Raw genomic sequence first — 16,582 nt, 5'->3', positions numbered from 1 at the left:
AATGTACCAGGAAGAAACTGTGATTTTAGAAGAGATTCAGTCCAAATAGTATTTTATTTCTATAGTTGTATACTTTGTTTATTCCTAAAAATAATTTGAAAGGCTTGCAAGAAATTATGTCATACATAATTTGGACTGTTGCTAAGAATGAAAGAGAAAAAGCCATCCTGAATGGGGAGGGAGAAATTTGGGGGTCAAGGCACCTTCTCCAGAATCTGCTCAGTTTCCCAGAACTTGCAGCAGTTACGATGGAACACAGATGTTCCCAAATGGACAGTGACACTTTTTCTTCCTGTTCCACAAGAAACAGAAGATATGACAAAATTGTTTTAACTTTCTAAGAAGACTTGGCCTTAAAGAAAAAGTTTTCTCATGAAGTGTTCATGTAAATAACATTGGAGGCATGTTAAGTGCATGTCAGCTATAATTTATATCAACTGCATGAAGCAGAGTTCACATTTTTGCCTCAGTTCCCTTTTATTTTATATACCACATGTGAGGACAGCAGTGTAGTCTCAAATAAAAGTGATCAAACATTTTTATTTGATCACCTGGTGCACCTTACTTGATTATGGTTAAGCTACTTTCAGAATTCAGCTTTGAAGCAAACAAGACAAAACCATGCTTCAATGATTTCAATGATACCCATACCACCTATCAAATTAAATTCAGATTCTTTACTTGTCTGGTCCACCATGATCTGGCCCTAACTTTGGTTCCTTTTATGTACTCTGTGTTCTATCAAAACAAAATGGAAAAAAAAAAAAAAGAAAAACCCAAACAAAAATAATCTGTCTTCCTGCAATGATAAAGTCATTGAAAAGAAAAAACCAGCAATAATTATGGTCTAAGGCCTAAATTTAAGACTCAGTATTATGTGCTGCCTCATGAACTGGTCAAATTAGCAGGGTCTTAAATGGTCTAACCATAAGATCCCCTCCCTACTCTGGTGGATATAAGGACCCCTAGCCAAACAGCCCTCCTTATCAAGGGGATTAAGTACAATTTCTGCTTATCCCTGAGCAGCTGGGTTTCAGTTTCCTCCAAGTCTAGGAAATTATTCAACCAAGTCAATCATATCTTCCTTCAAGAACCAGGGGCAGTCCAACCTTTTGATACTAAAATGTTGGCCTTCCACAGCTGGTTGTTTACTCTTTTCCTAAGTAAAACCCCCATGTGGCCTATATATTTTAAGGAAATAATGAATATCATGGCAGCATTTTTTCACTGTAGTATTGTGGTATTGTTTATAATACTGAAAAGGGGAAGACAGCACAAATGTCCAACAATTGAGGAATGGTTGATGTAGATGATTAAATATCTACAAACATGATAAAAACAAGTAATTAAATTTATGTTTATGAAGAAATTTTGATGTAACAGGAAAATGTCTTTGTTAGGCAATTTACACTATATTAAAAATATGTATGTAAACTACTTTACAATATACTCCTACTGTGTGTGTACATGGGTATAAACAAAATAAAAAGGAAGGAGAATATAAATTGTCAAATTACGATGGCTTTTATTTTCATCTTTATATTTTTCACTACTACCATAATTTACTGAGGATCGATCGCTCTATCCATCCATCCGTCCATCCAGCTATCTACACATACACATACACAACACACACACGCACCCCCCCCCCACACACACACACTCATTTTACGTATACATACAAAGAGAGTTGAAAATGATACATGTATTTAGCTATTTAGCTACTGGTAGCTGAAAGCCAGATGGGAGGTTTGCCTTTTAGATCTCTAAAAGAGGAAAAAGAAATGAAAATCTTCATGAGAAAATGGGGAAAGATGTGTTCTCTATATCCCATTGATAAAATTCTTTGAGCAAATGAAGACTTGCAGTACAAAAATTGTACATGTATAAACATGTACCCATGGTTTGTGTCATATTTTAATTTTCATTAGACAGTCTCATGTATTCATTGCTTCCTATGTATTAGCTCCACTTCTTCAAGTGTCTTGCAAATTCTTGGAAGCAGAGTGGTCGCCACAGGCTTTTCCCGTATCTGCCTCACAGCTAGGTTAAGGCTGAATCTATATTCAGTATGAACTATTTATTTTTTTTACAGTGGGCAAGTGAAAGATAGGCCTTTGTTTATCATAACTCTACTTTCTGTAATCCTATATTATTTGAAAAATTTTCAAGTAAATTTAACAGTTAAAAAAGGTAGCTAAATTTTTGTTTCAGTATTTTTATTGACTATGGAACATATTCTATGGAACATGGGGGTATTTTTTTAAACCAATTTGCTGATCATATCTTTGAGAATACTGGGTAAGAGATATAGAACTACTCTTACCATCTAGAAGGTTCCATCTAAAGTCTGAATACACATTATCTATCTAAGTCACCTCTACTTTAAGTTTGTGGATTTTCTCTGTAAACACTCATAAGTAAGAAAAAAAGGAGGAGAATGATATCAGTATTTGGTGGAAATGGTTATACTTTCAAATTATTTCAGAAGCGAATAGAAAATATGCAAGTGCAAAGTAAACAGTACAATTATTTTCATATCTTTTTAACATATTTAAGATTTTCATTTGCTTTCTTAGGATTTTGCATACATAATTTCTTTGGTTGCATATTGGGACAATATAATGACTAATCAAACTATGTAAATAAGGCAATTATCACAAATGTAATCATTTCCATTAAAAAATTATTGAAATATAAACCGTAGTGAGTATGAGGGTTTATTTGCTGTGTATATATGTATGTATGCATGTATGTAAACTCCCTATCCTCTTCCAAATATGAAAATATAATTCACTCAATGCCTAATCATATTGCCAGTGTTTGAGATCTCCATCGATTAACAGAAAGTGGAAAGTCTGACTAGCTATTGTTTGCTTTTAAAGCTGTTCTTAAATACTTCTGCTCAGATTTTTAAAATTTTAGGCCAATAAAACTCCTTCCAGTGAGTATTAAATGGGAAGAGAGGAAAGAATTCTATAGCAGGTGGTACAGTTCCTGCATTGTTGTCACAACTAGTCACTAATGTTCTTTAGGAACAAAGCAGAGATGTCTGCTCTCACTACGCTGTTCAGTATTGTACCACACTTTTAGCAATTGCAATAAGGACAAAAATGAAACTTATCCCCATGGGAATGGAACAAGTAAAACTGTCTTTTCTTGCAGATAACATAATCTTGCATGTAGAAAATCCTAAGAACTCCACAAAAAACTATTAGAACTAAAAACACTAGCAAGATTATAAGCCAAAAGGTCAATATACAAAAATCAAATGTATTCCTATAAAATGGCAATGAATAGTCCAAAATTGAAATTAAGAAAACAATTGCATTCTCAATAGCATCAAGAAGAACAAAATAATTTGGGAGACATTTAGCAAATGAAATGCTAGTTTTGTACACTGAAAACTATAAAACTTTACTGAAAAAAATGAAAGGATATCTCAGTAAATGAAGAGGTATTACATGTTCATGAATTAGAAGATTCAATGTTGGTAAGAGAGCAATTCTCTCCAAATTGATCTATAATTTCAATGCAACCTCCATCATAATCCCAGTAAGTTGACACTAAAAAAAATATGGAAGTTAAAAGGATCAAGAATAGCCGAAACAATTTTGAAAAAAAAAAGTTGGAGGACTTCCACTACCAGACTTCAAAATGTAATATAAAGCTATATAGTAAGCAAAAGAGTGTAACAGTTAGGCATATAGTCAAACAGTACAGAATTGAGGATCTAGAAATAAATTCTTGTATTAATGGTAGATTGATTTTTGACAAAGATACCAAGGCAATTCAATGGGGGACATATTTTTTTAACAAAAGGTGCTTGTACAATTCGATATCCATTAGTGCTTCAAAAAAATGAACCTGGATCTCAGCCTCATACCATATACAAAACCCAGCACAAAATAGGTCATTGACCTGAATGTTTAAAGCTTCTGGTATAAAACACAAGAGAAAATCTTTTTGACCTTGGGATAGTTGTTAATACGTTATCAAGAGCAGCATGGTTCACAAACAAAAAAAATATCAATAAATTGAATTCCATTAAAATGTTAAAACTTTTCTTTAAAATACACCTTTAAGAAAATAAAAAGACAACACACAGATTAGAAGGAAATATATGCATGCCATGTATCTTATAAAAGACACATCCAAATATATAAAGAACTCTTACAACTCAGTATGAAGACAAACAACCCAAATAAATATCGGCAAAATTTCTTAATAAATATTTCACCAAAGAATACGTATGCTTTGCTTATAACCACCTGAAAATATGCTAATTATCATAGGTCATGAGGAAAATGCAAGCTAAAAATAACAATGAGATATCATCCACACTCACCCCAAAAGACAGACATTACCAAGTGTTGGCAATGACATGGAGAAAGTGGAATCCTTACACACTGCTGGCGAGAACGCAATATGGTACCTTCACCTTGGAAAACTATTTGGCAGTTTATTAAATAGTTAAGAAACTTACCATGTAACTCAGCAGTTCCACTTCTAGAATACCATACAAAAATATCATATGTCCAAACTAAAACGTGTATGCAAATATTAAGAAAAACCAGGCAAAATCCAATGGATAAACAAATATACACAATCTAAACAATGGAATACTTCTTAACAATAAAAATAGTAAACTTCTGATACATGTTACAAAATGGATAAACCTAAAAAATACTGGTAAGGGAAAGGAGCCAGACACCAAAACTGTCAACTGTGTGATTTAACGTATGTGAAGTGCCCAGAAAGGGTAAACTCAGAGACATAAAGTAAATTTCCTGCCTGTGGCTGGGAGAGGAGTGTTGGAAGTGGCTATTGCTATCAGACTCAAGGGAACTTTTTGCAATGATCGAAATGTTCTAAAACAAAACTGTGGTGATGGTCACACAACTCCATAAATTTATAAAAGTCATTGATTTGTACACATACAATGTGCATATTTATGATGTGTAAAGTTGTTGAGATAAAATTTTAAAAGGGCTATCCCCAATGGTATTCCTACCAACTCAGATCCAATGAGATCTGTTATATTTATCTCCTGTTTCTAAAAGCTCATGAAGATGGTGGACTAAAGAGGAATAGAAAATGAGCCACTATATCCATAGAAGACACTGCTGTCTTTTGAACCTAAACATTTTTAATGTTCTTCACTATTGCACTTCCTAATTAGTCTTTCTAGCCTTGCAGATGGAGCCAGTCTATTGCAGAACTATACATAAGCAAATATCTTTTTTAAAATCAGAAGAATTTCTTTGACTTGTTTCAAACAGCTGTGTTTCTGGAGCCATAAGACGAATTCTAAATAAAAAAGAGACTCATTTCTTGAGCATTACATTTTATCTTTTTTTCTGATAATTTCTGTCTAAGAGAAGGGGAAATAACATTTGTTGAGTGTATAGTAAGTATAACATTTTGGGCTAGGTGCACTTGCAATTATGTGAGATAGAGAGAGCTGGTCTTATTTTATGGTTGAGCAAACTTATTCTCAAAATTTAAGTAAGTGATAGAGCTGGACTCCAACTCAGGCCTTTCTAATTCTAAAACTCATGACCTGTTTTCTCCATTTTGCTGCCTTCTACGTGTTTGAATAAAGATTTTCAAAACCACTGTACAATTGTTGATCAACACCTATAAGAGTATCTTTGAAGTTTACAGTAAAAAGTTAAAGTATCTATTTCCTTAAAATTATTGGCTGCTTAATAGAAGATTGTATGCATGTATTTTCCTCTGCATACATCATAAAAATACTATAAATAATGGTACATATGTATATGTGTGTACACACTTATACATATATATATATATATATATACGTCTATGAAAAATAAAGTTTTATAAATTCCCTGGCTTTGTCTCAGTTGTTCCTGAAATTTTACTATAATAATTACTCACATTTCAGATTCTCCTACTAAAGTATGAGTAATTTGTAGATCAAGGTCTTTGTTGGATTCATTCTAGTAATACAGCAACCAACACAATGTAAATCACACCATGGGTGTTCTTTCAATAACTATTAATAAATAAAAATTTTTAAATGAATTCAATATAAGTTTAAAAACAGTTATAAAATATACTTTATTTGTGTAAGTTTTTTATAGGAAGAAATAAAAACTTATTTAGAATTTTTTTAACTTTCTCTATAAAGATCCTTAGAGAAGTATTTCTCAAACATTTTGGTTCCAAGGAGCCATTTATATTTTTTAATATTATTAGGGACCTCAAAAAGCTTTTGTTTATATGGGTTATAATTATGTGTATTTTCTGTATTATAACCTAAAACTGAGAATTTAAAGTATTTATTAATGAATTTAAAGTATTAATGAACTCATTCTATGTTAAAATAAATCACATTTTTAATAAAAAATGTATTTTAAAAACAAAACATTTATGAGAAAGGTGGCATTGTTTTATATTATTGCAAATCTGCTTGATATTAAGTTAACTAGAAGACAGCTGAATTCTCTTATCTGTTATATAGTCTGTTGTGGTGTCACACATCAATTAATCTCTGAGAAACTCTACTGTATATTCACAGGAAAATAAGAGTGCAAAAGGCAAATGCTACCTTAGCATTACTATGAAAATAATTTTGACCTTGAAAACCCCCTGAAAGAATCTTGGGTAGCATGAGGGTTCCCAGCTCATACTCTGACAACCACATAGTAGAAAGAATTAAGAAAAAAAAACCCCACAAACTTTCTAATCCTGTCTGCTATTTTGAAATTACTTTTGCTTCCAATTAATAGAAATATATTTTTTCCTCTTCTGTGAGGTATGCTGGTTTCATATAATTCCTATAAAATATTTTAATGCTAGACCCATTTAGAATGGTCTATGAAAATACTAAAAAAGATCTATTTTATTTCTACTTTCGATGGGTTTGTATAACCAAAATGAAAATTTACTAATGACAATTTCCCCCTCTGTTTAGGAGAGCAGAAATACTACATTTTATTCTTCTCTCCTTCCTTGATTAAATCCTTATCTTTTTGACAAAGGCAGCTAAATTATTAGCTTAGATAGCTTTTTCACTATTGATGAAGCTATTGGACACTGCTGTTTTTCTCTAAATGTGAGAGACAAACAGGAATTTAATTATTTTTTTATTATGAAAAATTTCATACATATAAAAAAGTAGGGACAAGACTATAATAAAACCCATTGTGGTTGATCTTCCAGATCCAACAATTAATCAAATCATGGTCAGTTTTGTCCCATCTGTTTCTTTACCACTCTCTACACAGCTAATTGTGAAGCAAATTCCACACAAGACATTGTTTCATCTGTAAATATTTTAGTATGCGTCTCTAAAAGATATATTCCATTTTTAATGAAAACATTAACATAAAAATGACACTGGGGCTTCCCTGGTGGCGCAGTGGTTGCGCGTCCGCCTGCCGATGCAGGGGAACCGGGTTCGCGCCCCGGCCTGGGAGGATCCCACATGCCGCGGAGTGGCTGGTCCCGTGAGCCATGGCCGGTGGGCCTGCGCGTCCGGAGCCTGTGCTCCGCAACGGGAGAGGCCACGGCAGAGGGAGGCCCGCATACCACAAAAAAAAAAAAAAAAAAAAAATGACACTGATAGCTACGAATAACTTTAGTGTCACCAAACATTTAGTCACTCAGACTAAGCTTTTGGTAGACCAGCAAGTAACAGAGTAGCCAGGAGTGTAAACGCTCTATGCCAGGGTTTGCCTACTAACATCAAATTTCTGGAGGCTGTTTGCTAAAAATTGCCGTTTCTGGTTCTAGTCTTGCATATACATGAATTTAAATCCCTTTCAGGTACTTAAGACTTATCTGAAGACAATACAAATTGCTTCAAAACGTTTACTTTAGAATGAGATCGTGCTACCGGATACATGGAAAATATATTCAGTAGTAACGCAGGGTAAATACAACAAGGAAAATATTTTTATTATTATTCTAGGCAAATACCAAAATAAAAAGGAGCTGGCAGAGAGATAATATAATACACTGGTAAATTTACCGTTCAAAACTATAATCCTCTTTTCTCATTTTGCAAAATCTATATACAGAGGAAACTGAATTTAGTTTTCAGACTAGAATATTTATAACAAGAAATCAATAGCTCTTATTTCTGTTATTCTTATATTTTAAAATAAGAATTATTATTTTTTCTTAATTGTAGTAAAAGATTAAAAAATTTTCCTAATTGTAGTAAAAGAAAAATTAAAATAAGCTGCAAAAGAAAAATGATAAGGTTGAAGGGCTAATTACTTGACATAGTATATTAATAGTAATACAACTAGAAAACAGACATATTGATATAGAGTCCTGATGATTTAGTAAAAATGTTTTGAAGATTTTTGTTGTACTCACTGAAAAAAATAATTTTGGTATTGCTAGAAAGTATTATGTTGCTTTGCTTTATGAGCTGGAGGGAAATGAAATAGTTTGTAGCAGGTAGTTATTTCTACAAAAAGAGTCCCTGGATTTTAAGGCTCACCCCTGGAATGTTCATCAGTACTTAAAATACAGTCTGCATGCAATAAAATCTTGAAAGCTTGAATTATCTATCTCTGGCAGAAGAAAAATTACCCAATCTTAAAAGAAAATCAACAATATTAGGCTCTAAATCGAGTCATTCTCTATGAAAATAAAGAGAGGACAATTGCTCAAAGCAAAACCTGTTCCGCATCTATATTCTCAAGGGTCTAAAATCTGCAAGGAACAACAGGAAGAACACTGAAGAAATACCTCTTTTTTATTCTCTATCAGTCCTTAAAAAAAAAAAAAACCCTCCAACACATAGGCCATGTTAGATATACCACCTATACATATATCCATATATATTCGTGAATATTTTCTGTTGATGTACGGTGTCTATGAAACAAAGAGTGAGAATATAGGGAAATACTTGAGTGAGAATATAGGTAATTTTCATATTTTAAAAATTTATTAACTTTGAGAAAATTTATACCTCCAACTCACAAATATAAGAGAACTTTTTATTTGTAAACTAAATGCAACTTGAGATCTGAATTAGATTTCTGCACCAGAAAAAAAAAAATTAGCGGGGATACTCAAAATTTGGATAAGGCTTGTAGATATTTCAGTACTATCATATTAATGTTGATTTCTTGTTTTGATCATTTTTTGTGGTTAGATAGATGTTAACATTAGTGAAACTGGGTAAAGAGTGGGTAAAAGAACTGACTGTGTTATTTTCTGGGAGTCCAAAGTATTTCAAAATAACAAGGTTAAAATTTCTGTCATAAGTTTGGTTTACAGAAGAACACAAACAAATAAAAATCAGCAAAATTGATAATCTTCAAATTGATAAGGTACAGGGGAATCTATTCTTTAGAAAAATTCAAGTTAGTTTTCTACTTTCTGTGTAAGAATGCTTTATGGTCCTATGACCATATTACTCAACAGTGCAATAATTATGGAGCATTGTAATGTCATGCACATTTTTAAAAATGAAGATAATTAATAGAATGATCTAAATATATATGCCATTTAGTAATGTATCATACTAATGATTACGCCATTATTGTCTTTTATATTCAAATGCACAGCCTGCTTATTTTTTGAAATTTTCCAATATCCAACTTTTGACATAAAAAGTGGTGTTTTCTAAAATTTAATGAGTCTTCTAAACTGAAATTCAAATACATATCTCAGTGCGACATTAAAGTGAAAAGAACTAGATTATTTGATTTCCTTTACCTGAAACTGTGTGATCCTTGGAGTCTCTTGTTATTTTTATCCTTGCATGAGGAAAGATGTAGTGCACAGTTTTCCCGTTCATCTGTATAATCTAAGATGTACATGTGAGAAGGTGAAAAAGCAATGTTAAAGAGACTTAAAAGGCAATTTACAGAATTCACTTTTTTTTTTCAAAGCACATTGATTCAATCAATTAAAATATATTAGAAGGCTCTCAAATGATGACAATTTTAAGCATTTAATACTACACAATGACGTTATTGGTTTCTGAGTTCATTATAGCCTTTATGTTTACAACCAGTTTCTCTTGTAAACTGATTTGTTGTGTTTGGAAAATCAACGAGCACTTGTAACACCTAAAGGATGTCTGTTACTATGGTAGTGCATAGTAGTGATGACAGTGGATAGAGGAAGTATATGGAAAATTGATATCTGCTGCTTTTGTTTTGGACAGCCTAGAAATAGGCATTGTCAATTTTCAGCAATCAAGTGATTCTAAGGGAGGAAAGCCAGAGAAGATCCTCACACTCTGCATCTCTATCACTCTACTAGGAATGCATATTTATGTGATTTTGATTTCATTGTGGAATTTTGCTTCTACTGAGCACATCTACCATCAGTTTCAATGTATACCTGATGCTGAGACTAATTCTGTATAAATTAATCAAATCTTTGCTCATTCTAATATTTTCTGAAGCCTTCTTTGTATGCAAAGGTGTTACTTCTCATTTACTTCTGATGTTCCTTCGGGTAGAAGAAACAACACTCAAAGTTCCTGTTACAAATCTGTGATTTCAATTCTCATTACTGAGACTTGAACATGAGAATACCACAGACTGCATTAATGCTTTTTCCACCTGGCAAAATGAGATTTCTGAAACAAAAGTAAATTTGCAAATCCAAACTTATGCTTTATATTTTATGGAATTTGGCTTTCAAAAGAGATTTGTGAAATAATGTAAGATAGAAATAGTAAAATATTTATATACTTATATGAATAGGATTTTATTACGATAGAATCTTGTATTTATCACCTCAGGAGAATTTTTGACTATAATTACAAATGAAATAATAGTAAAGAGACATTCAATACTACCAATTTCAGAATACGTTTAAGAAGTGTTTGGGACTACCAAACCAAAATATTAAACAGAATTTAGAACTAAAGGGATCTACATTTTGTGAAGGAAGATTCCTTGTAATGCTCTTGTGATATTCATATGTCTTTGAAAATCCATCAGCAAAACTGCTAGACTTCTGGATTTTAAAAGGAAAATGTACTAAAAAAAATACAAACTTAAATTATAGCCTTTAGCTTTTATTCTCTTCGGCAAAGAATAAGCTTAATCAGGCTTCTGATAGATATAAAACACTCCCCAGTCAACAGCAGAATCCTGTCAAGTACAAGAATATTATATGAATTCTGCAAAGTAAAGCTAAAATACTGTTTGCAAGATTGTAAAAATATTATGGTCAGTATAATCAGTCAATTTTGATAATTTATACTGATGCTAACTTTGTATACCACTGAAAACCTTGTATATACTCATAACAAAAGAGTGTGCACTTTCCTCTTTTCTTCCATACTCTTGCCTCCCATTCTGTCTCTTTCGCTTTCTTACTTTCTCTCCTGGCCTCCTTACTTTCCTTCCCTTCGTCTTTTCTCCTTCTTCTACTTTCCTTCTTCCTCTCCTCCTCTCCTTCCTCCCTCCCCTAATCTGCCTTTAAAGATCTTTATTTTTTACTAAAAATCAAACCATGTGCATTGAAAATCCTACAACTATTAGATAAAACTCAACTTTACTTTGTTACTGTAGATAATTCATTAAAATTATGGATATTATTTCATTTTACTTCAAATGTCTTCTAATTTCACTTGGCCAAAAATAAACGAAGAAAACACAATTTTGCCTTTTGTTATTCTTTCTACTTCTCCAGTCTAGGGAGAAGTTGATATAATCTGATAGTCCCCCTACTGCATAGTCTAGAAGAGTAATCAGGTTTCCCAAATGTTTCATCAGTTTTATCAACCTTTCAATATGTATCTATGATGATATTAAGTAGAAGGGATGTTAAGCATCTTCATTTCCATGAATATTGCTTCCAGAGCATCTCATAGGATCTCCTGTAATTTCAGCTTCATGAATTCATTTAATCAATTGAAAACATTAAACTGCCTCAATTTTGATCAATGTGACCAAGAGTCTGAGGAAAGCAGAAGTATCCATCTCCCATGTTTGCACTAGCTGGATATTGGCTTTTTTCTAACCAACGCAGGTAAGTGTTGAGAGAGTTCTCTAGCAGATGAAGTCTTAGGGCAGGTGTTGCTTCTGCCAACTAAGAGTAGGAACAAGGTCAGAGGGCGGGACTGATGTTAAGTAGTGCCTCATACCTCTCCCCAAGAACCAGGTTTCTGAGAGCATAGTCTTTTGATGATTCTGCATTGACAGAACTATCACTTGTATGCTGCCCAGAAAAAGGGTTTTCCTCTTCCCTACCTACAAATATTTCAAGAGAAACTATGTTCATGAACTGGCCCTTCATACTCATGAAATAACAACTCTTCTGTTAATGTATCTTTTATTTATACAGACATTCATGCTTTCCCTCACCTAAATACCTTGTATGACAGATGCAGGGGACAGAGTGCCCTTCTGGGAATCCAAGTCCTGTGTTAGGCACTGCATATATACCATGGTGGATGGAGGAGAGAGCACTTGCTCTCTAAAAGCCTGTAGACCAAGACACAATGCATGGAGTGCTACTGGAGCACAAAGGAAGAACACCTGTGGGGAGGTGGTAATGGTAGTGTCAGAGAAGGCTCCTTGCAAGATGAGGCATGTACCTAGAGACCTGAGTGATGAATAGGGTTAGCCAAGAGAAGAGAGGAGGGGGAATGTTCAGGAAGAGGAAACAAGGCATTCAAAAGCCCAGAAGAAAGAAAGAGTGGCTCTTTCAGAGGAGCTCAATGTACTGCAATATAGCGGTTGCATGGGAATTGCACAGGCATGGGCATTAGTGCAGAGTGAAGGCATTTTGCACTAGTAGAGAAATATTAACCTTTGTAACAACCCTGTGAAGCGTATTAGTCCTATTTATAGATGAAGAGACTGAAAAAAATTTAAAAAAAAAAGAGAAAGGAGTCAGGTGATCTGTTCAATTCACAAAGCAGAGTTGAATTTCTGCTGAACAGTGCAGAGGTTAAACATAAATATATATATTTGAAAGGAAACAAATATAGTTTTGCAGATTTGGTTTATTTTTATGGTTTATATGATTTTGACTCTAACTTCAAAAATACTCTTCAATTTCTCTAATGTATGTTTACATTAAATATTTTTTAAAGCAGACAAATTAGTGCTTGCATTAGTCAATTTGGTTTTATTACTTCTGCCTCCAGAGCATTTTATGAACATAAATCCTTATTATGCATAAGTTTTCAAATAAAAGCAGCTGGACTTACTGGTACCAAGAGTTCAGTATTACCTTTTTGTGATTAAATATGCAAAGAAGTGACTAAAATAAGAATGCTATTTTGCTATTCCTTCTAGACCAAAATATAGTTTTGATGAGTTAATGAGGAAGACAGTATTTGAAGATAAATATTAATGCAAAAAAGCATGAATTTTGAACTTTATATAAATGTAATCAAAGCGTATGTTATCTTCAATAAAGCTTTTATTTAGAGAAATCTATAAAGCAAAGCGAAGAAATTATTGTCACAAAAGTCAGTATATTTGCTACTTGTTTGGGACAGCTTGAAAATTACAACCTACAAAGGGCACTTGGAGGTTTCAGTGGGCAGAAAATCCTCCCTTTCTTTGATTGTGTGGTGGTTATATGGCTGTTCACTTTATAACTAGTTTATAATTCTACATATTTTCAGTTTTGAGTATTGCAGTTTTTTTGTTTGTATGTTAGATAACAAAATACAAATGTAAAAAATAACTTTTAGCAAGAAAATACACATTATTACATTTACCTGTATATAATTCTAACAAGGATCCTTACATTTTCTATGTTATCAAACAAAGAGAGAAATTAATTAAATGATTCTCAAATATAGCCACTAATTTTGGTATTATATTGCTCTATAATTATATATTTAAACATGATGTACTATGTCTTCAGTGAACCAAAATCATAAATCTGTAAATGTAACAGAAAATTATGACCAAAAAAGTCACTAGGAATATTTATGTTTAATCTACATAAAATAAAATAGAATTTTAGAAAATATTTTTGGGGATGGACACAGATTATTTTAAAATATATCCTGTATAATATTAGTTGGACAAGACTATTCTGATTGGATCCTCAGAAGTTTTGGGAAATAATTGTATGGAAGTTATTATTTTTTTTAGCTCTTCAGTTTTTATAGTTCATCTTATTAGGATTTCTTTAAAGGATTTGTGTTTTCATTAACTTGATCTAGGTTTCTCAGAAATAGTAAACTTCAGAGAAACAAACAAGATGGGTAAGTAATAACAAGTAAGTCATTACAGAGATTCCTGTAATAAAAAATATTCAAGGAAATTATTTTCAATTGACAAATTGATTGTTTTAGTAATTGTAGATAAGAGGTAAATTGAAATTTTTAAACATGTTCAGAATTATTTTAATCCTTTAATTTTCCCACTTCTGAGCTAGATCTATTCTAGATCTAGAATACTTACAATATACAGAGAAGAACAGATTTCTATAAAATATGATAGCATCTAGAAAAACAAAATAAAATTCTGATAAAACATTCAGAACAATTCTGAAAAATTTAGAACAAAATTCTGAAAAAAGAAAATTCTAATCAGCTGGAAATTTGTCTATGAAAACTGAAACTGCTTAGGAAAAAAATCAAATCTAATACCATAGATAATATCTTTTAGACAGTACTTATACATGTAAAAGTTTTGTTTTCTTTTACACCTTAATGTGACAAACACTGAATTATAGTAAATTCATATGGTTCTTCTGTGTTGTTCAAAATGTAGCTGTCATTTACATCAGTGAATCATTAATCAGACAGGGATGATTTAGGAGTTAATGTACATGATATAAGTAACTATCTCTTTGTGGCTATTTTAATGATCATAATGAATATACAGCCTGCAAAAATCTGATCTGTTAAGGCACCTGATTTAAGGCCACGTGGCTTACCAGAGGAATCTCCCTCAGGTTATCCAACTGTTAATCTCCTAAGATCTATAAACATTCAATTCAAACATCACCACATTTGTTCTAAAGTGAATAAGATCATGAATTATGATATTATATTTATGTAATAGTGAATAGTACCTCTAAGTTTAAGTGTTTCACTTATAAATAGATATTAATAAAACATACTTTATGAAAGTTGTTCTGAAGATAGAATCCAAAAATGAATGTAAAACAAAAAAACACTTCCACATAATAGACCCTAAAACATCATACCTTCACCCCCAACTGATGCCTTCCCCGTCCCCAGCTGACTTGGTTTGGTCATCCTCTTATTTGCTTGACACCTGAACATACTGTTATTGGAGAACATTGAAATTACCCAAATCTATTTCACCCAATATTCTGTAAGCTCTTTAGGAGCTTCATGTATTCTCTGTGTATGGCAGTGTTGGGTATGTTGTACAAACTTAATTTTCTGTTAGAGGAAAAAAATTGCTTAAATCGCCTTGGTAGAAGCATCATGGTTATGCTGCGACGTCAGTCATGGCTGATGAAGTAAGGTTACTTAGTACTTTAAGATACTGAAAAGAAAAATCATTTGTGAACTTGATTGACAAAAGTCCCATTCATTGCAGGATAACTGCGACCATTTTAGGATGAAATGAATCTTTTTTTTTTTAAATAAATCTGAAAGATATTGCTCAATATAGCACTTACTTGCTCTTGATGTTGACTGAGTGGTCTAGAGTGGACCAACCTTTCTGGCAGTTTTCTATCCAGACCGTGTCCATTTTCCAAACGAGACTCCCTGGGTTTGTCAAACCAATCTGTTTCTTCACGACGCAGGTGATAGGCTTTGGAGACCAAGGAAACATCAAACATTGCAACTCTAACAAATACAGATGACAGAGGGCAGCAGATGTTCTGAAATACCAACATGCTCCAGGCTTATTAATCATTCATGCATTTCAAGCACAATTCCCAACAGGATCAGAAAACTCATTTCCAATATTATGTTAAAAATTTTGTACCATGGAATAACCTAGAAAAAATGGTGTGCCACCTGTGAAACTTTTCAAAGCAAAATAAAACCAAATTTAAATTTAGATTAGGTGAAAGAAGAAATTTAGACAGTGATTGAATAAATGAACAATGAATATTTCTCAAAGGTCATTCTATTCAACCTCAGTCCATCAGTTCCACCTCCTCACCTCTCCCCACTACCCATCACCAAAATCCAAGGAAAATATATTCCTTGAATACAGAAGATTCTGTTATTTTCCCACTCTCATATCAACCCAGTACCACTATGGCTTTGGACATCAAGTGAGCATTTTTTGAAAACATGACATTTCTATGACATCCATAAATAAACAAAAGCATTTATTTTTAGGAGAATCCCAGGTATCATTGCTAGGAACATGTGTGCCATTCACCTGGTAGCCTAATACTAAAAATATATCTATTAGCATTTTTCATTAAAAATTAAACAATTATTTTCTGTGGGATCACAGATTTAGGAATTAAAGAGTTGGTTGACTGCTTTTTGTACTTAAAATGTGCCAAAACTTGACATCTTAAAATACTTTTTTGAAAATACAACCATATTTGAGTATATAAATATTATTTACAAATTATCATCCCATTCAGTTCTTAGTACTTCCAAGGTCTTTTTCTTATTTAGTGTCCCCAAATCACTGTTTACCTAATATACAGAATT

General features: G+C 32.5%; 1 protein-coding gene across 1 annotated transcript in view; it reads right to left on the bottom strand.

Annotated features, from left to right (window-relative positions):
* Nucleotides 1–16,582, bottom strand: part of PCLO (piccolo presynaptic cytomatrix protein) — a 318,762-nt gene that overhangs the window by 77,169 nt on the left and 225,011 nt on the right. Inside the window, exons 8-9 of the mRNA XM_024129854.2 lie at nt 15,580–15,716; nt 9,709–9,799 (exon numbers count right to left, since the gene is read on the bottom strand). Of these exons, the coding sequence (XP_023985622.2) occupies nt 9,709–9,799; nt 15,580–15,716 (228 nt within the window). The remainder of the gene's footprint in view (nt 1–9,708; nt 9,800–15,579; nt 15,717–16,582) is intronic.

Source organism: Physeter macrocephalus, chromosome 5, assembly GCF_002837175.3.
Source record: "Physeter macrocephalus isolate SW-GA chromosome 5, ASM283717v5, whole genome shotgun sequence".
Taxonomy (NCBI): Eukaryota; Metazoa; Chordata; class Mammalia; order Artiodactyla; family Physeteridae; genus Physeter; species Physeter macrocephalus.
Note: the sequence above shows the minus strand (reverse complement) of the source record. Positions and strands in the feature narration are given on the sequence as shown.